Source organism: Sphaeramia orbicularis, chromosome 7 (genome assembly GCF_902148855.1).
Source record: "Sphaeramia orbicularis chromosome 7, fSphaOr1.1, whole genome shotgun sequence".
In the NCBI taxonomy this organism is placed as follows: Eukaryota; Metazoa; Chordata; class Actinopteri; order Kurtiformes; family Apogonidae; genus Sphaeramia; species Sphaeramia orbicularis.
In genome coordinates, this window is record NC_043963.1 from 8,499,065 (window position 1) to 8,526,595 (window position 27,531).

General features: G+C 35.9%; 1 protein-coding gene across 1 annotated transcript in view; it reads right to left on the reverse strand.

The window, feature by feature from the left end:
• The window catches only part of LOC115422047 (plexin A3-like), a 322,979-nt gene that overhangs the window by 72,745 nt on the left and 222,703 nt on the right, over positions 1-27,531 (reverse strand). The window contains 7 exon segments of the mRNA XM_030138091.1: positions 8,986-9,156; positions 9,158-9,184; positions 21,591-21,705; positions 21,939-22,038; positions 23,994-24,150; positions 24,243-24,331; positions 24,334-24,362. Coding sequence (XP_029993951.1) covers positions 8,986-9,156; positions 9,158-9,184; positions 21,591-21,705; positions 21,939-22,038; positions 23,994-24,150; positions 24,243-24,331; positions 24,334-24,362 — 688 coding nt within the window.

A 27,531-nucleotide genomic window follows, 5' to 3' on the forward strand; every position in this document is an offset into this window, starting at 1 on the left:
AGGTGCTTGGGCAAACAGCAGCATTAGTGACAGTGTGTATGTGCGGCTGTTTAAAAAGCTGTTACTGTCTCATTTCTCTTCTCTCCATCTCTGTCCTGTTTTCCATCAAGGCTCCGGGGCTGGTTTTCAGCCTAATGTAGAAACACTTCTTCACATCTCAGACGCCAAAGAAGACGGTTCCAGATTGGCACCCATACCTTGTACCCACTTTGCGCCAAATAAAACCTGGTGCTAGTTCTGGGCTGGTGCTAGCGCCGGTTCGGGTCACCACCTTAAAAACCGCGTTCCTTTTCCTTGGGTGTCCGCTAATGCCAGCTTCAACAACCAACTGCTGCTGCTTCGATTTCATCAAAGAATGTCGACGCTAAGTGTTAAAACGAGTGGTTTTTGGATGATGGCGTTCATCCAGCATGGCGGAGGTGTAGATCTGTTTCTAAGGTTCTGATGTTATGATGAAAAAACCAAAGAAATTAGAGGAAAGAGATGAAAATATCCACTGCGTGCAGAATAATATGGCAGAAAAGAAGCCCTATTGCTGAATTGTTTGCTTTTACAACCATACTCAAGATGTGTTTTACTATTTCTTTCGTATTTCCAATTGATGGAAACAAAACTAGTTCTGTTTTTGAATTTTGATAGCAAGGTTAGTTGTTCTCCGTTCCATTTACCTATTTTCGCAACTGTTCAAGTCAGGTTGATGCAGTAGGTTGGGATGTTATTTGAATGAAGTTTATGTTTAGGATATTTAAGAAAAAAAAAAAAAAAAATCCACTTATATCCAAGCAACTGGTTTGAGGAAACAGCTTCTCTTTAATTTTGACAAAGTTAAATAAAAGCTTCTCCCACTGCAAAAAAAAAAAAAAAAATTCAATCTCCATTTTGACAAATCAATTTCAACAGCTCTTCTACTTACAGTCACGGCCAAAGGTTCTTGGACTATGTTTTTTTTTGTCAATAAAAGACTGTGAAACCTTCTCTAATCTACTTCAGAAAACTAATGGAAATTAAAAAAAAAAAACAAACATAGGCTGCAAATTTTGTGAAAACACAACTTGTGTTATTCCAAGACTTTTGGCTGCGTATTCATTTGAAGTTTGGTAGGGTGGCCAGTTCCAGTACAGTTGCTGCCAATGTCATTTTCTGTGCTCATGTATACTGTGTATTTGGCTAAAAATCATATGCATAAGGATCGTTACTTTCTTACTAAAGCTTAAAGTTAACACGTCTTATTATCTCTGTAGGGAAATTTATCTCTGCATTTTACCCCTTCCTAATACACACACAGTACCTAGCATTAGCATTAGCCTTTAGCATTAGCACACACTGATCAGGGGGACCGACAGCAAAATTAACCTACACGTTATATTTATTATATTATGTATAAAAAAGCTAAATTTCTCAGTTATTCAAGACAGATTGCACAAGAATTGTGAAGTTAGTACAGATGCTGCATGCATTCAGCGACTATGACAGTATAATGTATATAGATTAGAAATACATGTGTGACTGTTTTGGTACAAATAAGACATTTAGAATACTGACAGTGGTCTTTGGATAATATAAGGCTTATCAAGTAAAACGACGACTTTGACAAAAAAAAAAAAAAAAAAAAGTCCAATCCATCCCTACGTCTAATGAGAATCAGTAGTGGAAGATGTACTCAATTTTTTTTTTTTTTTAATTTTTATAAAAAATAGAAGTATAATGTTCTAAAATATAAATAAAGTCTTGCATTCAAGGCAGAGAAGCGTATTTTATACAAAATATCTATTTTGGAATCATTCACCACATTATTACAGATGCATTATTGAGCTAAATCCTATTTGTACATTTTATGAATAGAAAATTATCATTATGCAATTAATTACAATAAAAAGTACAACACGGAAATACAAAGTGTAAAAAAAGTTGCAGCTACTGATTTTAAGTAAATAAATGAATGAAAATGCAATGAAAAAATATACAGAATGAATAGTTTTGATATAGAATTCTGAATGATATTAAACTAAATATCCCATGCAATACAATAGAAAAATACACATTTCGGATACTTAATTGGATCATGAACCGCACCTCTAAAAATTATGTTACTGTCCAAATTAATAGAAAAATAAAACTGGAGATGCATTAAATGTAAAATGACCAGCTTTAAAAAATGTCTGCCTCAACTGCTACTTAAAAGAAAGATAAACACTTTAATTTTCCCTCTTTTTCCATAGTTTTGGTGTGTGTTGGAGTTGGTACTTCTGGTCTCTGCAGTTTGAAGGATGGGTGGAAGAAAATGAAAAGAGAAGCCTTCGGGGAAAAGATGGGAGCGATAGATGGAGGTAAATTAAAAAAAGGAGGAGGGAGTGATGAGGAAGAAGAGATCGTTTACCATCCGCCGTCTGTTTACATCAGCCTTTCATCAATCAGATCTCTGCCTCCACATGTGAACTTTATCACTCGGCGCTGACCGAAAACGCCGCACATCAGACGGAAATCTAACGTAAATGCAACACACATCACTTCCTGTCCCGTCTCCATCCAACAGTACGGACGAACCATCTCCAATTACTGTTTATATTCAGACAAACTGGCTCCGATGCAGAACCTTGGAATTCACAGTATTTATAGCATCTAATGTAAACCACAAAGTCAATAGGATCGAAACACTATCCTTACATTATAACGCGTTCATACAGTTCAGTCTGTTATACGCAGCTATGGCCAACCATGCCTTATAGTGACCTTGACCTTTGGGAATCACAAGTTGCTTTTCCTTTGGAAATATGCACAAAACTTTACCTAAATATAAAAAAAACAGAAGTGCGTAAAGTCGGTTTTTCCATTAAATCACAAATGCAATGATTTGTTTATTTGATTATCACGAGATGACACCAGAAGTCATTCCATAAACATGGTGACGAACGTAAATATGGTGTTGATTTACAGATAATTCACTATTATTATATATTACCCCTCTATCCTGTACTAAATTAAAAAATGATTGGGTTTCCTGGTGTGTCCACACATACTGTGACATGTTCTTTTCAAAACTCATCTTCTTCGCTTGTTGTAACGTCTGTCACATCCGTTTTTTTTTTTTTTGTTTGTTTTTTTTGTTTATTCACATGACTTTAGTTGTGGAAAAAAGGTCTTTCCATTGCAGTTTGGGTGATATATCATTTGCGCTCCGCCTGAAAAACCACCTCTTGTCAGTGCAAAACTTTTAAATCGAAAAACTTGACTTTTGGCAAAATTGGCGTTTTTCCATTAGGTAAATTTTATGCACTAGTTATATTTGCGCAGTTTGAGGTTCAATGGAAAAGCGACTACAGTCTAATGCTCTCATTCTGCATGAACACTTTCCTCAAGGCGTTTTTGAGATGTCGCATTCATAAAAGTGGACAGACACAGGGTCAAACTGAGCTTGACCTTTAACCTTTGGCTTGCCACAACTAATCAAGAGAACACTTGTACCAAATTTGTGACATTCTGTTAAATTGTTTATGAAATACTGATTTTAAATGAGATGGATGCATCTAAAAGCTTTGGTGGCCCAGAGGTGCAACAGCCCCAAAATTATCCACTATAAAAAAAAAGAAAAAAAAAAAGAGATTGTGATTTATTCAAAAAGAGTATCTGAAAAAATAAATGTACTTCTTAAATAAAAATACACTTACATGAAAAAAACTATCTCCTAATAAATAAATAAATAAAAAATAAACTGAAACAAGAAATAAACTTTTAGAACTTTAGCAGCAAATATTTGTTCATTCTGATTCAATTTTGTGAAACCAAAAGAATAGGAACATAAGAAAATGAGAAGAATCAAGACAAAAATGGCATGAAAAACACCACAGAGTATTTACAACAATAATAACAGATAAAATGCTTGTTCAGTAGTAAAAAATACATGAGTGAATTAAAGCAAAATGCAAACTATGGCATATTTTGAAGTGTTTAAGCTTTGAATGTGGATAAATAAACCTAAATTTTTATTTGCTCTATTTCATACATTGCACTGCATACATTGACGCTGAACGATAAAACATAGTGTGTGGAGTGATGGGTTTTAGTTTATAAAAAACAGAATCCAAGAGCAGCTACAGCGACTGCAGCTACATAACCTGAGTTCACTTCTCTATCACTTATGTTTATTCAACCATAGATGAAGGAAAGTCAAAAGAACTGATGTGGTGACGTATTGCGGTGTGATAAGTGAAGGAGGTTAATGTGTGAGGAAACAAATGAATGGATGTATGATATGTGAGTGATGCATATTTTGTTTTTATTATATAGTTTTATAGTTATTATTACTATTGATTACTATTACTATTTAGGAGTCTGCATCCTGATAGTGCACCTAAATTTTATTGTACATTTGTATAATGACAATAAAGTATCTTATCTTATCTATCTTATCTTATCTAAAACAATTGCTTTATATGTCTTTATCAACTGGTCACATGACGCTAATCCCAGGGTGTATTTTTACTCATTTCCTGAATACGTCTGTGGCGTTTATACTGTTTAAAATGGAGTTTTCCTTCCATAGTGACACTGTTTTTGTTGTGAAAACTGCCCAAAGTCTGTGTGAAGAATGTGCGATGGCAGGAATCCTCTGTGTAGTGTGTGTGTGTGTGTGTGGTGTGTGTGTGTGTGTGTGTGTGTGTGTGTTTGTGGTACTAAATGGCCAATTTCCTCTGGGAATAGTAACTTAATTAAATACAGACGCACACACACTGACCATCTGTATGTATGTAAGTGTGTGTGTGTTCCTGTGTCCAGTGACGGCATTTCTGTCTGAGTGTGTGTGTGTGTGTTGTGTGTGTGTGTGTGTGGGTGTGTGTGTGCGTGCGAGCGGCGTCTTTGGGGCGGGCTCACCGACAGGAAGACAGATGAAGGACAGGAAATGAGGGAGAACAGAAGGACAACAGTTGGCATGCGTGTTTTCAGGATGCAGGACGGCGGATGGCGAGTGTCATCTCGGAAAAGGACGATAATCAATCTGCGGTGTCCGTCTGTGTCTGCACGCGTCTTTTTTTTTTTTTTTTTTCCTTTCTCGTAATTGAATTCCAGTCAGACGCATCAATACCGCCTGTCTACCTGAGGCCTGACCTTTGACCCCCGGAGGTCGCCGGGGTCATGCAGGTCACAAGAAACTAATGACATGACAAGACGTCTTGGGGTTGTCGTAGTAACGGTGGAGACAGAGGGCAGAGGGGTGAAGTGTTGGAGTCTGGTTGGTGATGTCATTTTAACACAACTGGAGAAGCCATGTCTGTTGTGTTTGTGTGTTGTGTAGGTGTGTGTGTGTGTGTCTGTGTGTGTTGTGTGTGTGTGTGTCTGTGTGTGGCTGCTGATGCTGCAGTTCATCTCACAGCTGACTGAGTCACCTTCACCCTCCTCCTCCTCCTCCTCCAATCAGATCCAACCTGAACACAAACATCCATCCTGCTGCTGCTCCCGCTGCCTCCACTGCTGCTAACGCTCACTAATTATCTTCCAGACACACACTCCCGTCATATTAAATATTCACAGCAGATTTTTCTTCTTCTACTGTATATATTTCGGCACTTTAAGACACACACACATATCACGCATCAAGACGTGACTGGAGAAACCAAAGAGTGTAAAATCCTCCCCAAAAAATTGCCATTAATTTCTATTAGAAGACGATATGAAAATGAACTAAAACTTTAGAGTTGTATAGTTCTGTGAAAAAGCCTTATTCCATCTTTATCTTTGGTTGAAATGACCACGTTTTATTTCTTATTCTCTTTTCTTCAAATACAAGAAAATACAAGAAGTATGTACAGAGTCTTAAAACACACAAAAAACTGAACTGTTTTAGTAAAAGTTTAAGTCACTGTTTAGGTTTTTCTGATAAGGATGTGAAGCTTTTGCAAACATTTATGGCTTTAATATTAGAGAATACCAACAGTTTTTCTTGTAAATATGCAGTGTTTCTCAAATATGTTTAATTTGTATAGTAGCATTTACTATTATTGACATATTATTATTAGAAAAACTGAGTTCGTGACCAAATTTTGGTTTTGGAAGTAAAGTAAAAGTAAATTAAAGTGTATATTGATTACATAAGTATTAAAAAGTACACTGTTATTTGTATGTTTTAATTAAAAAAAAAAAAACAGTACTGTGCAAAAACTCTTAGTCCACCTCGAGGTTTGTTGTTTTTCAGGGTTGAAATGATCATACATATTTATTTCTCATTCTCTTTTCTTCAGATGTAAGTAGAAAACGCAGGAAACATGTGCCCAGCCTTAAAAGACACACAAAAACTGAAACATTGTTATAAGGTTAAGTCACTATTTAGGTTTTCCTGGTAAAGATGTGAAGTTTTTGCAAACATTTATGCTTTAATATCAACCATTTTTTTCTTGTAAATTTGTAGTTTTTCTCAAATTATGTTTAATTTTGTAAAATTAGCATTTACATTTTACATATTATTCAACATATTATGACGTATTATTATTAGAAAAACTGGTTCATGACCAATTTTTGGTTCAGAAAACTTAAGTAAAAGTAAAAATAAAGTGTATATTGATTGGATAAATATTTAAAGTACACTGTTATTTGTATGTTTTAATTAAAAAAAAGCACAGTACTGTGCAACAGTCTTAGTCCACCTCTAGGTTTGTTGTTTTCCAGGGTTGAAATTATCTATATATTTATATCTCATTGAGTTTTTCTTCAGATATAAGTAGAAAATACAGGAAACATGCACCCAGCCTTAAAAGACAAATTTAAAAAACTGAACCAAAGGTGTTTTAAAGGTTCAAGTCACTATTTAGTGTGACCTTTGACCCCATGGACAAGAAGCAGCACAAACAATTAAAAACATCTGGCATGTGTTGAATGAAACCTGTTAGAAAATAACATAAAACTAATGCCATAATATCTCATATTATCTCAATAAAAGGGGTTAAAGACATGTTAAGTAGAAAGGACGGTTACACTAAATACAACCACTTTCATTTCAATAGAAGCTGTTTTTTACAGTTTTATTCAAATTACAGTCTATATTTTGTGTTTTTTTCCCTAATTTTCAGATTTCCTCTCGCTGTCACTCTACGTGTCCACATACTTTTGTCCATATAATGTAGGCTATATATCCACATGTTCAGAGGTGAGTCTCCTCTTCCTCCCGGGGACAGATTTCAGTGATCTGAGTTTCCATCTGTGACAGAGGAGCCTCTGTCTGACGGTTACCTTAAGCCAAATCTGGGTCTCAGTCAGACTTGGCAGTGGATGAAGGTTCCTATTGAGTTTATTTGAAAACATCCACCTGTTCATATTATAGATTTCTGAAAGGAGCGTCTGATAGAAGATATTCCAGTGTTATCTGACTCTTCCAAGTGTAGTAATGTGGCAAATATAATGAGAAATTGTTGTGTAATTTATTCAAGGATGAGATTATTCATAGCTAACATTCATGACTAGATGAGGTATATTATATTAGTTATAAAGCTCTCGTCTGCCACTTATTCTTGCATTTTTGCAGATATTTGCATTTTTATAGACATCTCGATGATTGAAGCTTCATGTAATGTCTATGAGAATGATTTCAGCCTCAGTTCTACATCCATGTTCATCTCTAAAGCAAAAAAACCCTCTTGACTAGAACTAAACATAATGATTTTTTTTAAAATTATTGAATAATGTGTTGATCATTTTGTCAATAACTAATCGTTTGATCCATAAAAAGTCGAACATTCTGAAAAAGTCAAAAGCCTATGTCTATTTGTTTTTTGTTCATTTTGTTTTTTTGTTTAATGGTGTCTATGTCAGCATTATGTGTATTTCTTAAATTTTTTATTTACAGCGAGCAAGTGATGGATCCAATTTTGGCTGTTTTATGTCTTGTTCTGTCATCTGTCTAAGGACTGCAGATGAAAAGTAGTCATTTTTATTAATTCTGGTGTATTTTTTTATACAACAATGTTCATAAATATGCATGGTCCCTATTAAATAAACCAATAAATAAATTAATAAATACAGATATTGACCTTAACTGTCCTTATATTCAGTTTATTGTCCCAGGAGGAAAAAAAAAATTGAAAAATATTAAATTTAAGTTGTTACTTTTTCACAACTGCTCAAACCAATCATCAGTTATGTTAAAAAAAAAAGAAGCTGCTGATAAATTTAATAGTTACAACTTATAAATTAATCAATATATTGCAATTCTTTCTATTTACTGTACCTGAAAAACATTAATAACCCATAGGTCGGTGCATAAATCAACATAAAGATACAATGGGTCGAAATATTCTTTTATATTATCAAATTATTTCATGTATCATGACGTCCTACTTTCAAAAATTTCAACATTCAATTTTTCTGTTGATGTATTACATCATTGGATGGAGTCTTACTTAAAAAACAGAAAACAGTGTATACAATTGGTGATAAGTGTTCAGCAAATACATACTGTACCACTGGGTGCCTCAAGGGTCTATCCTAGGACCAGTTTTATTCTATTTAGTAACTAACTTATTTGCAAAAAAAAAAAAAAAAGCCAAAATCTCAATTGATTTATCATATTTTGCTTGGTTTTATTTATTAAAAGTAGAATAAAAGTGTAGAAACAGACTTTTTAAATAAGGAAAAAATAATTGTTTTAGTTTGTTACGAGTTAAGGTAAAGTTTTATATGGAAAAATTTGATGTGAAGTCGAGGGTCCTTTTTTTTCTTTTTCTTTCTTTTACCAGTTTTTGGGGCGGTAATTTCTGAGGATGCATGGGATTCTTGGAGGGTAGAGGTTTAAGATCACTATGTAATTTGTTTTTGTACTTACGCAATGAAAACTCAAAATATATGTAAAAAAATTATGTGACGTCACTTAATCCGACAGCTTTCCTGTTCATTCTGTTACTAACACTGCAAACACTCGTACTACTTCATCCTGAGACCATGACCACACAGTCAAAACACTGCCGGCCCCGGTGCATGCCTGGGTAGTGTAGTGAGACTCACCGAGGTGTTCTGGCACTGGATGCAGTACGAGTTGAAGCGACGGCCGGGATGCGCTGGACTTTCCCCTGATGTTGACAACACCTCGTAGTTCTTCTGACCCGACTGCGGCTGCGGCAGGTTACGAGCTCGCAACGTGATGGGACGAACCATTCCGGCCGGGACCAGGATGTCCGGAAGTGGGGAGGATCTGAGGACAGCCCTGAGAAGACAGACGGAAGAGACATAAACTTAGAGATATAATATTAAACCTCCTGTCTGTTATTTTAACCAGGTTATTCTGATGCTCTGTTGGATTCTTGATTCTCATCTGGTCAACGACACTAAATGAAATATTAACAGAATCCCTTATAAATACAGATATGTTGTTAGAACAGTTTAATTTCTTTAGTTCATACATAATTCATTCAACTTTATTTACTGAGCACAATTCATGCACAAGGCAGACTCAATGGTGCTTCACAACAGGTATATAACATACAAAAAAAAAAGCACACAAGGTCTTTACAGAAAGATGATATACGGTGAACTGGTCTTTTTTTTTTTTTTTTTTCAATAAACCCATTCAAGGCCGTTCCGATGTCATTACCCTGTCTGGGTTTAGTTCACTCTGTATATTATCCTTCATATTAATCCCTTACATGTTTCTGGTTAATTTCTTGGTCTGTGCGACATCACAGATCATCGTATATGTCTCATCACATGTTTTATGTCTCATCACATGTTTTATGTCTCATCACATGTTTTATGTCTCCTCTCTACTGTCACTACAGTAAACGGGAAAAATACAATACAAAAAAAAAAAAAAAGAGGGAAAATCTCGGTCTCTTTGTCGAATAAAAACCTTCCAAAATCAGCTGTAAAAAAGTCAGAAACTAAATATTTTAAAATAACCAATCGATCTTCCCAAAAAGTAATAATAATACTAGTACATCTATCTATCATCTATTAGGGATGCAACGGTACTCGGGAAAACCATGTACCATTCGCTCCGCTCTGCACGGGACAATCCGCCCTTATGGACTGCAGGTTTTCAGTTTTACAATTGGACATGCATGTGAGCACGCAATTTGGGGAAGCTCCGCCCCTCAGTGAGAGACAGTGGACAGCGAAGCGACTTTAGACTCAGCACCAGCGATTAAACACATTATCTGCAAGTAACTCACTTTTAAGTACCGTGACACGCTATTACAAGGAAATGCATACAGTAGGTAACTGTGGCGTTTCTATTCTGTTGTTTTCTTTTACATCCCTATACAGAACAGGAATTTATTTATTTAAGAAAAGCTCCCTTTGGGCCTTATGTGTGCACGTGTCTGTTTTATACAACTGTATACAAGTAGTCAAGGAATAAGAAAGGGTTCTATTGCACTCCGGTTATTCAGATCAAATCCTTCACATCCCATTTCCCCGTCACTTCAGGTGTGCCCCAGGGATCTGTACTGGGGGCCCCACCTCTTTATCATCTACCTTCCCCTCGACAATATTTTCCGGAAATAAATATCAACTTTCACTGTTACACGGATGACACCCAGCTCTACCTCACCAGCAATATTGTCTATAAGGTGACCTTAGGTGACTTGAAAGGCGCAACCAAATAAAGTGTATTATATTATTATTATATTTTTATTATTATTATTATTATTATTATTATTATTACTATTATTATTACCACCCACCTACCTACCTACCTACCTACCTATCTTTCTATCTATGGGGGCAGCCATGGCTCAGATGGTAGAGTCAATAACTGTCCAATAACTGAAGGGTTGGCGGTTCGAATCCCGCTCTGTCCATGTGCTGCTGTGTCCTTGGGCAAGACACTTCACCCTCCTTACCTCCAGTGCTGCTACTCACACTGGTGTATGAATGCGTATGAATGTTTGGTGGTGGTCGGAGGGAGGGCAGCTGTGGCTACAAATGTAGTTTACCACCAGCAGGGGGAAAATGTGAGAGTGAATGAATAATGGATCCTCTGTACGCGCTTTGAGTATGCGTTCATAGAAAAGCGCTATATAAATCTAATCCATTATTATTATTATTATTATTATTATTATTATTATTATTATTACCACCCACCTACCTACCTACCTACCTATCTATCTACCTATGGGGCAGCCATGGCTCAGATGGTAGAGTCAATAACTGTCCAATAACCGAAGGGTTGGCGGTTCGAATCCCGCTCTGTCCATGTGCTGCTGTGTCCTTGGGCAAGACACTTCACCCTCCTTGCCTCCAGTGCTGCTACTCACACTGGTGTATGAATGTGTATGAATGTTTGGTGGTGGTCGGAGGGACCAGGGCAGCTGTGGCTACAAATGTAGTTTACCACCACCAGGGGGAGAATGTGAGAGTGAATGAATAATGGATCCTCTGTACGCGCTTTGAGTATTGTTCATAGAAAAGCGCAAATAAATCTAATCCATTATTCTTATTCTTATTATTGAAAGGCACCACCAAATAAAATGTATTATTATTACTACCCACCCACCCATCTATCTATCTATATCTATCTATCTATCTATATCTATCTATCTATCTATCTATCTATCTATCTATCTATCTATCTATCTATCTATCTATCTATCTATCTATCTATCTATCTATCCATCCATCCATCCATCCATCCATCCATCCATCCATCCATCCATCCATCCATCCATCCGGTTAAAAAAGTAGAACCAAAACTGTCCCTTTAACCCTGAAATAACTGCCAAACACACACATGTAAAAGTGGGAGGATAAAATGTTAAACACCGACATTCGTCCACACAACTAAACAAAGCCCAGTGAGAGCAGACAGAGCTGATAACGTATCGCTGTCTGTCATCGCCCACTGAACACACACACTCACTGACTGTGTGTTCAGTAATGGACAGCTGGTGACAGATCCAAGCTTTGAAACTTCCTATGTCTGCTGGAAACACACACACACACACACTCTCACACACACACACACATATAAACACACACTCTCAGTGGGGTGAAACCTTTATTAACGAGCGTCACCACGGTAATTAATTGCCAAGTGACTGACAGGAAGACCATTAGCTCCACAGGAAGTGGACCAGAGCACAGCTGACGCCGCCGACTGTGGAGACTGTGACGGTTTGTGGGTCTGTGTGTGTCTCTGTGTGTGGGTCTGCGTGTGTCTCTGTGTGTGTGGGTCTCTGTGTGTGTGTCTGTGCGTTTGGGAAAAAGGCCAACGTCGACTCGGAGTCTTTCAGAAAACACTTGACATTTATCCAAACACTAGGCTCACCTGTGGCAGGACGCCGGCGCGCCTCGGTGACACGCGGCGGTTTTATTCTACAACTGAATCAACTTCGGTCCAGTTTTAGACGTTCTTTAAACTGAGCTGAGACGCCTCCAACGCCGTTAAAATCTGACACATATTCAGCTCTGAGCGGAGAACAGTGTTTCCTAAATGTTTTCTTATTTGTCTGCAGGGTTTTTCTTTCTACTATGAGGCTCAGGTGCAGCATCCGAGACAACCCGTGGAAAATCAGTGTGTAGCTCAAGCGTTTGCAAAGTTTTCAGGTAAATCTACACTTCCATACTTCGCAGAACTGATAGTTTTCTCTACTGCCATGTACTCTATATGGACAAAAGTACTGGGACACTTTAAATTCAGGTGTTTCTTTTCTAACAGGGGAAATATTCAAAGATTTGAAGCGTTTATTGTCAAAAAATTATTAGTGACCATATCTGGATTTCCAAAAAAAAGAGGATACTCAGCTCCACCTCAAGATACTGAAATGATACTTGACATTTACTTAAAGACCCCCTTAAAAACCCCTTAGAACAGGGGTGTCAGACTCATTTTAGTTCAGGGGCCACATTCAGTCCAATATGATCTCAAATGGGCCAGATCAGTAAAATAATAACCGTAGAAAAAAGTGAAATTACATCAAGAAAATATTTACATTTACAAAGTATCCTTTGAATTCTGAATAACATGAACAACCTGAAATTTCCTCAGAAAAATAAGTGCATTTTTAACAATATTATGCCTCTGTTTATCATTTAAATGTACATTACAACTTACAGATCACAGTGGATCTACAAATACATAAAACATTTAGTAACAGGCAGAATACGCATTTTTTGTGAATAGATAGTAGAAAGGAAATGTAAACACTTTCATGTAATTTTACTTTTTAACTATAAAACCAAGAGAAAAATATGTAGTTTTTCATTTAATTTCACTTTTCATTATGTATAGTCACAGAAAAAAATTGTTAGACCACCAAAAGTCATCAAAACGATGGTTATACAATCAAGTACGAACTCCTGTGTGTACGTGACTAAAACAGACAGAAAAGAAAACATGGAATGCCTTAAAGCACTGTTTTTGTCAGTACAATGCCATAGATATTGATGTAAGAACTGAAGTGATTTTGGTTATTATCAAGAAAACATAAAAAGTGGATAGATATCAGCTTTGAAATTAAACTACTATGAGCTATTTTTGTTATCATTATATTTGTACACAAAAATGTACCTTTAGTTGTACCAGGCATTAAAATGAATAAGAAATTTAAGAAAACAAGCGGTGGTCTAATAACTTTTTCCGCGACTGTACACAGTAAGGAAACAGATTTCCCTGTTAAATGAAAATGTTACTTTGCCGTCCACAATGAATGCCAAGAGAATTTAAGATGCATAAGAAAAAAAAAAAAAAAACAAACTAGGAAATTAAAACAAACACAACAAAGTGGCATTTAAGAATGGCATCCAACAGAGAATGAACATTAAATATAAACTACTATTACTAAGTAAATGCATATTTACATAAATGAGCAAAGTATGAGTAATAGTGCAAACTGTCAGAGATGAACAGTATAATATATGAGCAATTATTGAGTATTATATTGGTGTTTTACCAACTGTAGCCAAGATGTGTCCCAATAACATTAATTCTATTCATTTCCTTTGGTTTTTATTAAGTTGATCTTTTCTTTCTTTTCTACACAGCAATCAGTAGCACTGACCTTCATTATACAATTCATTTTCAATGTGGAGTAAATTATTTACAGTAAACTGGTTTCATAAGTGGTTTGTTTACTCTAAAGCTACAAGGTTCCCCTCTTGTACTTCAAATTACAACAATATAGAAATAAAAAGTGCTCAAAATGATGCTAACTTCCACATTCTTAATGGATAAAATGAAAAACGTCCTTGCAGAAGGAGCTTTAGACTCCAGTATGAACCGAACACAACATAAAAACATTGAAAAACCCTTTATAACAGCAGAGTTATTACATGTATATAGTTGTATAGTGGTGTTTTTATGCAGAAACACTTGTTGATTTGAAGTTCCAGAGCCTTGAAAATAGAATTCAGGACAAACCTACATTTTCATGAAGCAACATTAAAGCTGATTACCTACCGTTTAACGTGATTACTGTAATTACTTTAAAGCTACAGCCCGCATTTCATATCACCTCAATATGGAAATAAAAAGTGTTCAAAAAAATTCCATATTCTTAACGGTTAAAATGGAAAATGTCCGTGCAGAAGTCACACCCATCCTGCACTGCACTACTGTCCTTTAATTCTGTGTTATTGATGTTTATATTTGCACTATTGTTCTGTTTACTACTTATCATATTTCCTTAACCATATGTTGTTTTTTTATTATTTTATTCTATATTTTAAAACTATAATTGTTCTATTGGATGTGAGAGCTAAGGATAAACTGGAAGCAAATTCCTTGTTTGTGTGAACAAACTTGGCCAGTAAAACTGATTCTGATTTAATGTGATAACTGTAATTTACTCTGAAGCTACAGCTTGCATTTCATATCACCTCAATATGAAACTCAAGTGTTCAAAATGATGCTAATTCCATATTCTTAAGGGTTAAAATGCAAATGCTGCTGCAGAAGTTGCACCCATCCTGCACTAAACTATTGTCCTTTAATTCTGCACCATTGTTGTTTATATATATATATATATATATAGATATATATATATATATACATATATATATATTATAATATATGTATATCACAGTAGAGATTGAAATCCAGTAGTTTGTCCTAGGACAAACTAAAATTCCTATCTGTCCTAGTAGGATTACGAATCCTACTGGATTTCAATCTCTACTGTGACATATAGACATACACTACCAGTCAAAAGTTTGGACTCACCTGGTTTTTCTTTATTTTCATGACTATTTACATTGTAGATTGTCACTGAAGGCATCGAAACTATGAATGGCCACATATGGAATTATGTAGTTTAAAAAAGTGTGACATAACTCCAAGCATGTTTGATATTTTAGATTCTTCAAAATAAACACATTTTGCTTTTATTACTGATTTGCACATTCTTGGCATTCTCTGGATGAGCTTCATGAGGTAGTCACCTGAAATGTTTTCCAAAAGTCTTGAAGGAGTTCCCAGTGATACTGAGTATTTGTTGGGCATCTGCGGTCCATCTCTTGCCATTTAAATTAGAAGGTGAGTCCAAACTTTTGACTGGTATGTGTATGTGTGTGTATTTATTTATTTATTTTTACTATTGTTCTATATACTGTTATTTTAGACTAAAATACCTTTTTTTTTTTTTTTAGCCATACATTTTTTTGATTGTATTCTGTATTTTTACCCCGCACCCCAAAGAGGAGCAAGGGGTATGTGTTTTAGTTTGGTTTGTTTGATTGTTAACACTTTAGCAGCAAAACTATTTGTTGAATTCATACCAAACTGGGTTTATAGATTACCAGTGACCCAGAACAGATGTGGTTACATTTTGGGGAAAAAAAGGTCAAAGTTAAAAAAAATTTAAATCTTTTTTTTTTTCACTCATTTACTTATAATGGCTGGAATTTGTCGATAGTGACATCAGCACACGCATAGACATGATGACATCAACTGGATTGATGTCAAAATAAGCTACAATAGGTATGAGGGGCGGTTTGTTGTGCCTGGCAGCCGGCAGCTGAAACATGTCAGGTATGGGAACATCACTCTACTACTATGTCTGAAAAAAGAAAATAATCCCTGTATCATTAAGATAAGAAGACAAAATGAAAATTCTTGAACTATAACACTTATTAATCATTACTGAAGTTCCAGAGCTGTAAAAATAGAAATCAGGACAATCCTAGTGTTTGATGAAGCAACATTAAACCTGATTATCATGTTTTAATGTCATAACTATGATTTTCTTCAATAATAATCATTATTATGTCTCCTAAAAAGCTGAGGATCTGGCCGTTTAGATACAAGAAAACTTTATAAAGCGTCCGTAATATTTGGTGTGAGTTTGTCCTTAGAGTCACCGAAGCCTCGCCTTTATCATCGTCGCCACTGCAGCTGCTGCGTTGCCTTCCTTCTCTTCCCATCGGTTTTATTCCCAGACTCAGCGCCTCTTTCTCCTCTGCCACTTCCACCATTAACCTTCACATTCAGTCCTTTCATGTGCCCCCCTCTCAGACCCTCCATCTCTTCATCTCCCCCTCCTCTGGCTCTCTTTAGTCGACTTAATTGCCTGGTAATTAACATTAATTGCCGGGATTGGACGTTTTCATGTCAATTAAGTGGCTATTCATCTCCCATTACGCAATTAGCCAATCAGAGGTCGTTACTGTCACATTGTAATGACACCGTGCACCAATCACGTCAACGAGACGCCCCGGTGCTTCGATCCCGACTCACTAACGAGATAACGAGGTGACGGATAAGAAGTAATCTGTTACAGGGCGACAGCGAGAATCTGCTCGTGACATGACGGTGAACGCAGCACGGAGTTCATCACTGAAGCTGATGTTCATCTTCACGTCGTCGTCATCATCGTTACAGTCACTTCAAATAGAAACTACACCGAGAATACATTCACTGAATATTGGTTCAATGGATTAAAAAAAACACCAGAAAATAGTAAAAAATGATGACTGAGATGATCTCCCCTCATTTGGTCAATTATTTTGAGTTCAGTGTCACAAAAAAACAATAAAAAAAAAAGTACATTGTGTGTCCTCACATCTACTGAACATTAATTGGTATTTTATTTGACTTCAGTTGCTGCCGAAACTTATTTTTGGGCTTCACGTCGCTTAAAAAAATAAATAAAAAGGAACAAAACTTAGCAAAATAACCACAAAATTTAAAAAACTAACAAAAAGTCAATTAAAAAATAAATAAATAAAAAAGAATAAGATCTTTTTTTTAAAAAATTATGCACAACAAAAGAGAAATGGCCAAAATGAGCAATTAAAAAAATGGAAATTAACCTAAAATGAATAAAGTACTTTTTTTAAACTAACAAAAGCAGCACAAAATTTTATGAAAATGAATAAAATGCACAAAAACTATATAAAATAAAAAAATGGAAAAACTAAGCATTTTTTGATAAACGAAAACGTACAAAATAAGACAAATGAACAAAAAATATATAAATGAAAACCTACCAAAATAAGAGGTAAAGAAAAAAACAATATCATAACTAAATAATGCAAAATATAAAAAAAGAACAAAACTGAAGAAATATTTCCAAAAAAAATAGCAAAATAAAAATAAAACTGATAAAATAATCAATGAAAAAAACTGATTTAAAAATAAAATCTGAACAAAAGCAAAATTAATAAATAACCCCCCTTTTTTTACTCAAACCAGTTAATCAATGATATCAATCAACATTTTTACTAATTTATAGTTAACAATTAATGGAATAAAGGCTCTAAACTACATGTCTTTTTATTGAGGCTTTACTTGACTTTTCCACCTCAACATGTGTGTTCTGAAACAACAGGAAGCTGTAGTGTGGGGGTCAAAGGTCAGATATGTGCAGGAGATTTAGAGTCTGGAGGGGAGTGTGTTTTCACTCGTCCATGATCTGTGTTTCCATGTTCAGTGTCTCGTAGCGTGTCTTTTCCCGTAGCCTTGAGCTGTTTTACTGTAAACGCTGCATGTCCTTCCGTGTTCTACAGTACGATTGTTTTACTCATGACCTGCTAGTGTTTGGTGTTTTCTTTTCTATACAGTTTTTATCGTGATTCTACAAAAACGGAAACATTTATAACCTATTTATGTTCATTTATAGACACACATTTGCTGAGTATGTTATTTTTAACAGGTTAAAAGCTCTTGCAGCATCTTCGAAGTCAGGATTTAACACCTTTTGTTGTTGTTTATTTGTATCGTGAATGTCTCTTCTCTGTAACCGACTCTTAAATATCCCACTGCCACAGTGTCCTTGAACGCATCAGTAAGAAGAGGTGTAAAATGCTGTGTGTTTTACCCTTCACTGCTGACCTGAAGCTTTACTGTTGTTTACTGAACCGTGTAATGACGGTGAGCAGCTCTGACCTTCCTGCTGTTCTTTAAAAAACATCTCGACTCAGCTGGCGGCGAAACAAACCACAGCTTTAGGAGTGATTTATTTAAAAAATAAACAGCCGGTTAACCTCTCGGAGAAACACCGACACCATGAGCCAGGGAAACCAGTGGCGGGTTTTCCGACTCTGGAACATTCACATCGAGAAGTTAGCGTTGTTATTTGTGTCGGGCGGCGTTCAGGTCAGATCCGACAACATGTTAAACTGTCTCGTACGTCTGGATGTGAGACCGATGGAACAAACGACGAAGGAGGAAGACGCTGATTATTTGACCTGAATCGAACAAACATGATTTACATATTTTATACACCGTCAACTGGGTGCACTTTGTTCTCCTTCTACCATGAAGGCAACATCATCTCAGCTAAAAAACAAATAAATAGGACGAATGGCCTTGTCTCTCACTGGCATGTTCTACCAAGAATCAAAACAAGTTGAATTTACGAGCACTTAGCACATTAGGAGCAGTCAGCTGCTGTTGAAGGTGCCTGACATTGCAGCTTTAATTGGTATAAAAAAAGCCAAAAAAAAGTATATGCTTGTTCAGCTACATGACAGACCCATTCATCTGTTCACATCTCTCACTAAACCATAATTTTGTTCCATTTTTCCATTTTCATCCCAAATAAAACAGAACTTAGCATTAGCATGTAGCCCAATAGAAGCAGTCAGCTGCCACTGAAGGCAACTGACATTGCAGCCTTAACTGGTATAAAAAGAAAAAAAAAAAAAAACAAAATGTATATGCATGTTTGGCGACAGACCCATTCATTTGTTCACATCTCTAACAAAACCATAATTTTGTTCCATTTTTTCATCTTCCTCTCATTTCCATCTTCTTATTTTACCCAAACTAATAAACACAGAACTTAGCATTATCATTAGCAATTAGCACATGAGGAGCAGCAGCCTTAGCTGCTAAAAAAATAAATAAAAGACAAAAATGTATATGTAGGGGGAAAAACGGTGCATAAGGCAAGAAAAGCTGTTACACCTTTTATGTTACGTTATTATATTCGGATATGTATTTGGTATTAATTTATTCTTGCCCTCAATGAACTGAAAACTAGCTAACAACAGAGTAGCCGCCATGTTGTTTCACAGGCTATGTGATGTCAGAGTGCAGAACTGGGAGTACATCGATCTAGTACGAGTTCAAGGGTGGAAAGTTACAGTTCCGACTGCCATTCCAATGCATTTTCACTAGTAGAAGGTTGGAAAACATGGGTTACGGGTTGCCTGGAACGCAGCATAATAAACACAGAACTCAGCATTAGTATTAGCAATTAGCATTAGCGATTAACACATTAGTAGCAGTCAGCTGCCATTGAAGGTGCTTGATATTGCAGCCTTAACTGCTATAAAAAAAAAAAGTTCAAGTATGTTCAGCTACATGACAACTCCCACAAAACCATAATTTTGTTCCAATTTTCCATATTCCTCTCTTTTCCATTGTCTTATTTTACCCAAACTATTAAACACAGAACTTAGCATTAGCACTAGCAATTAGCACATCAGGAGCAGTCAGCTGCCATTGAAGGTGCTTGATATTGCAGCCTTAACTGCTATAAAAAAAATAAAAACAAAAAAGTGCAAATATATTCAGCTACATGACATCTCCCAAAAACCACAATTTTGTTTTTTTTTCCCCATATTCCTCTCTTTTCTACCATCTTATTTTATCCAAACTAATGAACACAGAACTTAGCATTAGCAATTAGCACATTAGGAGCAGTCAGCTGCCATTGAAGGTGCTTGATATTGCAGCCTTAACTGGTATGAAAAGACAGAAAAACTACGTTCAGCTACATGGCAGACCCGTTCAGCTGTTCATGTTTATGACAAAACCATTATTTTGTTTCATGTTTCCATCTTCCTCTCTTTTCCATTGTCTTATTTTACCCAAACTGCTACACACAGAACTTAGCATTAGCATTAGCACATTAGGAGCAGTCAGCTGCTGTTGAACGTGCTTGATATTGCAGCCTTAACTGGTATGAAAAGAAAAAAAAAGACCAAAAAAGTATGTTCGGCTGCGTGGCAGATCCATTCATTTGTTCACATCTCTCACAAAACCATAATTTCGTTCCATTTTTCCATCTTCTCCTCTTTTTCCATCGTCTTATTTTACCCAACTAATAAACACAGAACTTAGCATTAGCATTAGCACATTAGAAGCAGTCAGCTGCCTCTGAAGGTGCTTGATATTGCAGCCTTAACTGGTATGAAAAAAAAAAAAAGACAAAAAGTGTGAGTACGTTTAGCTACACATCATCTCCCAAAAACCACAATTTTGTTCCTTTTTTCCATATTCCTCTCTTTCTACCATCTTATTTTACCCAAACTAATAAACACAGAACTTAGCATTAGCATTAGCACATTAGGAGCAGTCAGCTGCTGTTGAAGGTACTTGATATTGCAGCCTTAACTTGTATGAAAAGAAATAAAAAAGACAGAAAAACTACGTTCAGCTACATGACAGACCCGTTCAGCTGTTCATGTTTCTGACAAAACCATTATTTTGTTTCATGTTTCCATCTTCCTCTCTTTCCATTGTCTTATTTTACCCAAACTACCACACACAGAACTTAGCATTAGCATTAGCACATTAGTCGCAGTCAGCTGCCATTGAAGGTGCTTCATATTACAGCCTTCACTGGTATGAAAAGAAAAAAAAGACAAAAAGTGCGACTATGTTTAGCTACACGACATCTCCCAAAAACCACAATTTTGTTCTTTTCCATATTCCTCTCTTTTCTACCATCTTATTTTACCCAAACTAATAAACACAGAACTTAGCATTAGCATTAGCACATTAGGAGCAGTCAGCTGCCATTGAAGGTGCTTGATATTGTAGCATTAACGGAAAGGAAAGAAAAAGACAAAAAAAAGTATGTTCGGCTACATGACAGACGCGTTCATCTGTTCATGTTTCTGACAAAACCATTGTTTTGTTTCATTTTTCCATCTTCCTCTCTTTTCATTGTCTTATTTTACCCAGACTACTACACACAGAACTTAGCATTAGCACATTAGGAGCAGTCAGCTGCCGTTGAATGTGCGTGATATTGCAGCCTTAACTGGTGTAAAAAGAAAAAAAAAAAGAGAAAAAACTACAATTTTATGGCATTTTCCATCTTCTCAGACAACACCTGAATTTCCATTCTATGGATAAGATGTCAAAGAGGGTTTTCTGATTGCGATAAAAGCAGCCGTTCAATCATAAAACAGGATTTTCTGTTGGTGTGTTTGTGTGTTTGTACCTCCATGCCGCTGACCCGACCCTCCTGGAATGAACAGTCCTGCAGGTTGTTGGTGCAGACGTGACGATATTTACACCAGTGACACGGAAACACGCTGCTGACACAGGAGGTGCACCTGATGGAATCGACCAATCAGAGGACAGAGGAGGAGATGATGGAAGAGGAGGAGGAGGAGGAGGAAATGTGAGATTGACATGTATGTATTCACTTTACAGCATTTTCTGCATCCGTGATCTGAGCTGCCGTTACCGTGGCAACCAAAGAGCCTACCACATGGATTATGTTGGCGCTAAATCTGTCCTGAGGAAGAAGAAAGAAGAAGACGAAGAGGAGAGAATTCAGACTTACGAGTTGAGTACAGAGCAGTTGTAGTAGATGAAGTTGGTGGTGATGAACTGGTGTCCGGTCTCTGTGGAGCGAAGACTGAGCTGGACCACACGCTTCTCCCCTGGAAACAGAAAAAAAACATGAATTATTACACTATCATTGTATAACTAAACCCAAACTGGAATATACATAGCTCCTTATTGGTTTCTCTTTGGTGTTTATTTTAATATTTGCTAAACACCGTAGCTACAAAGTGAGTGAAATTAGAAATCAGTTTAACTAAAGGCCTAGTATGTGAGAGCTGTGGGTAAACCAGAGCCAAATTCCTTGTTTGTGTGCACAGACTTGGCTGATAAAGCTGATTGTGATTCCAAAATAACAGCTTTCACTGCAAAATCTATAGCTTTTAAAGGACGTGCTCTTATTTTGAAGGATAGAAGTTCGATACAGGTTGAACTGATGGCATTTATGTCAATTTAATGACTCAGAAACACAACAAAACAAGCTAAAATACTGAAAATTTTACAGGTAGAGGCTGAAATTGAGTTGAAACTACACATTTTACACAGTCTCAAATGGTGCACTAATGAACTTATTATTTTAAGTGCATTTTCATGGAAAGTTCGGACAGAAAGTACCCAGATATACAAGGAAAATGGTCAAAAAGTGGGAAAGGCTGGAAGCTTGTCAACCTCAATCATTGCCATCTTGACTGTCACGGAATAGAAGGGGTAGTGAACACCACCACTGACTTTAGTCATTTAAATACTACTCATACAGAATAGTACAAATTAAAGTACAAGTTAGTGAATAATACAACAGGTAACAAAAAGAAATTTAAGTTTAATGGCAGATATTCTGGTCAGGAGTAATGCTATAATCATTAAAAAAAGCAGTGAAGAAGACAGATCTTTGACTTGTCATTTCCATTTCAATGCAAAATGAATGGTGTAATTTGTCGAAATTTGTGCAATGGAAAAATAATTATACTTTGTTTACACTGTACTGCATGCAAACGTAGTAGCAGAAGTAATTATGGTGTTTGAATGAGCAAAAAACTCCCGGGAGAAAATAGAAACAAGTATAAAACTCAGCAAATTTATTCGATTGTATTTGTGCTTTGTGTGAATCTATCTGCTTTTATATGAAGTTGTGATTGTATGAGGTGGTGCGCTCCCCTGTTCTGTTCTGTTTTGTTGTATTAATGTTTCATCTGAAATTAATGGTCCATAAAAAGAAATTCTAGAAGGGCAATATGGATGTAATCATCAAAACTTTCTGTATCCATCCTATTGTATTTTCTTGAATGACTGAGGCTGTAATTAATGTATGTGATGGACATTTGCCTTTCCAATAAAAAGATATTAAAAAAAAAAAAAAAATCAGCAAATTTACACACAGTGATATTTAACCCTTTCATGCATCGTAGTCACTACAGTGGACAGCTATTCTACAGCTGTTCTCTTGTATATTCATGGATTTTGTTGTTCTTTTCGTTGTTTGTTTGTTTGTTTTACACATATCTTTATTAAAGTTTTAAGACACTACATATCTTTTCTGACATGAATTGGTAACATTATGTAGATCTCTCCTGAGCATAAACCCCCAGAATCACAAGCCCTCCCCATAGTTTTCACACAATTTATCAGTAAATACATGTTTCTGTGTGTCAAAAATTAAACGCATGGTGTCCAGGTGAGTGGACATTTTTGCAACTTCATGAAAAATAGGTTCATAAGATTTTTTTTTTTTCCATTACAATTTTTTTTATGTATTTTTAATTTTTTTTTTTTATTATTTTTATTTTATCATTATTTTTTAAATTTATTTTTCAGAAGAAATTTTTAATCGCATTGTTTTTTTCATGCCTAAAGAGGAATAAAAACACTCAGGAAAAATTTTTGATTAAGGTTCTCATAATTCGTGCATGAAAGGGTTAAAACAAGCAAAAAAATGCAAATTTTACAAAAAAAAGAGGCTAAAAACAACCACAAAACACTGTAAAAGAAGCTAATACTCGACTAAATCACCTACAGTACTACATTTCTGACATATATGCTATTTTTATTGACTTACCGTAAGTGTGTGTTTGCGTCGGCAGGTCTCTCAGTGACGGCGACATACACATGACCTGCCCCTTGGCCAGAACCTCGCCGGGGCTTTCACTCAGGTCCTCAAACACACAGGACACGCCCCCCGACAGCGCCGGGACATTCTGCACCCGGATGATCAACTAAGACAGAATGAAGACCAAAAAAAATTCATCAACTGGAAACACTGATGACTCTGTGCTTTTATTGTGAAAATCCACGTATGCGCCTTTACCTGCGTTGCCGGCGATGTCACTGACATGTTTCTAGGGGTAACGGAGATGTCCACACATTGGTCCAGACGGGTATTGAAGTGAGGCTCCTCCACTTGTCACATGCTTCCCGTCTGGAACATCTGGAGGGGTCGAAGGTCACCACGGTCAATATGATACTTATAAACAAATCTTCTGTAGCATCATCTGCTTTTTATAACGCCAAAAAAGAACACAAAACTCACTTATTTTGTGTAATTTATTGTTTCGTTTTAGGACTTCACATTCACTTTAACCCATAAAGACCCAAACAGTCACTAGTGACCAAAACGTTCCACTGATATGAAGTGTTTAATACCTGTTGATCCACTAATCCTATCAATCCATGTATATATTGGTGTAAAGTACAGTTTGTCATCTTTTCATGGTCATCAGATATGACCCATTTGGATGTTCAGAGGCTCCATAGTTACCATGGAAACACCGTCATCTTCTACAACATTGATTCACCAGTAAAACCCATGAACTTTGATCAATGACAGTGGATGGAGCCATTTGTTTACTGATATCTTTACTGAAAAAGTCACTTTTTCTTCAGTTTTCTGTTTCTGATATAATGTCCCTTAACTTTAATCTGAGTTTTTATGAACCTCTACATCAGGGGTGTCAAACTCATTTGAATTCAGGGACCACATTTAGCCCAAATTGACCTCAAGTGGGCCGGACTAATAAAATAATAACAGTGACAAAAGTAAAATTATATTATGATCAGGTTTACATCTACAAAGTTTACTTAAAAATCTAAATAACATGAGTAACTTGAATTGTCTTAAGAAAAAACAAGTGCAATTTTAACAATATTATGCCTCGGTTTCTAAGTTTATCGTTTACACATGTGCATTACAATTTGCATTACAATCACATAAAACATTTAGTTACAGGCAGAATATTGGTAAAATTGCATTTACTTTTCTTAAGACATTTCCGTTTGTTCATATTTGCTCAGGTTATTCACATTTTTTATAAAAGTATAGTTTGGTAATGTGAACATTTTCATACAATTTTACTTCTTGCACCAAAAAACAAAGAGAAAATTTGGGGTTGTCATTATTTATATGTTATTACGATAATATTTTAATGGTCTGACCCATTTGACATCTAATTGGTCTGTATGTGTCTGTATGTGGATTAATTGTTAATATCTTCAGTGTAATTTTTGCATTTCACAAATTCATCCCGCGGGCCAGATTGGACCCTTTGGCGGGCCAGGTTTGGCCCCCGGGCCACATGTTTGACACCTGTGCTCTATATGATCAGTGAATTACATTTAGGAGAATTCCTGATTTTCACTGAAAAAACACAAATACAGCGAAGAATATTAGAATAAATAGTCATAAATCACTTAAGAAAAGTTCAATCTAGAGTAAAATTCATCTGGGAATGACACAAAAGCAGCACTGGGTCTTTACAGGCTAAGTTTTTTTTCTGTTTATTTTGTCATTTTTATCTCTTTAGTCGCATTCAAACAGACTTCCCCTTCTCTCTATTCCTTAACCTGTTGACAGCGAAGTCGTAAAACAGCCCTGAATGTGATTTGTTAAACATATGATATGAATAAACACTGTAGGTGCGGCGGCGGCGATGGCAGACAGAAGCAGGTGAAGCAGGAAGCGGCAGCAGCTCGTCCATATGCAGCTCCATACAGAACATATCAGACTGCATTAATGATCTGTTTACTTCTAATTAACAACAGATGGATGTAGACACGAGGAGGAGGAGGAGGAGGAGGAGGAGGAGGAGGAGGAGGAGGAGGAGCGAAGATGAAACACAAACCTGTCAGACTCTGCTGTTTGTTACTTGTGTCTGAGTTTTGGATTCTTAATAAAACATCAGTGTTCTGTTTTTAACGGTAACATTTACTTCAGACTGTGAATGTTAAATCCTGCTGTCACTAGAGAATTTTATCCACAGTGATTCTTCAAAAAGTTACTAAATGGTGATTTTACGTAGACAGAACAGGGGTGTCAAACTCATTTTAGTTCAGGGGCCACATTCAGCCCGATATGATCTCACGTGGGCCGGACCAGTAAAATAATAACAGTGAAAAAAGTAAAATTAAATTATGATAATGTTAACGTCTACAAAAATCTGAATAACGTGAACAACTGGAATATCTTAAGAAGAACAAGTGCAATTTTAACAATATTCTGCCTCAGATCATTAGTTTATCCTTTACACATGTGCATTAGAACTTACATTACAATTACAAATGCACAAAACATTTAATAACAGGCAGATTATTGGTAAAATTGCATTTACTTATCTTCAGACATTTCAGGTTTTTCACTTTTTTTGTAAAATAACAGTTTTTTTAATATAAACATTTTCATGTAATTTCACTTTTTTCCATTAAAACAAAGATAAAATTTGCTGTATTCATTATTTATAGGTTTAATATGATAGTATTTTACTGGTCTTACCCACTTGATATCTAATTGGTCTGTATGTGGAATCTGAATTAAAATGGTTTTGACATCCTCGATTGTTAATATCTTCAGTGTAATTTTTGGATTTCACAAATCCATCCTCGGGCCACATTGGATCCTTTGGCGGGCTGGATTTGGCCCCCAAGCCGCATGTTTGACACCTATGCCATAGAAGATATGGAAATATCTAACAGATGTAATACCACTGACAGCCACTAGATGCTGCTCTAAAACGTCCTAGTTCCCACACTGCAAATTAGTAGTTTTTTACAAAGATTAAAAAAAACAAAAACAAAAAAACAACTTAAATGTAGAGCTTTTAGATAATTTATATTGTTATGAGTTAATTCATGTTGTGTTCATATATCTGTAGACATGCTTATTTCTAGATTTAACAATTTTAATTCAAGAAATCTTGTCAAGTGAAATTATCTTGCAGCATGGAAAAATATTTCACTTGTTTTGATGACCTTTTCCTCAGATTTAGTGCTTTTAATCTTGTTTTTAGACATCCCTTTTTTGCAGTGCAGAGACTAAAAATGAACGTGTCTTTAAAAACATTGTCATTATTTGTTTTTTCGTCTGTCTAATTCATTTTTAGTTGAACCTTTGAATAAATACTCTGGTCCATCTGTCTTTTTTCATCAATTAATCAGATTTCAGGCTCCACTAACAAGACGGAAAAATGATCTTATTATACAAACTCTAAGTGAAGTTTACCATTTTACGTAGTCATTCAGCTAATGTTTAGCATGAGTTCCGCCCCGTCCAAATATGGTCACGTCAGGCTACAAACAGCCACAAATCACAGCTCAGACACCAATGG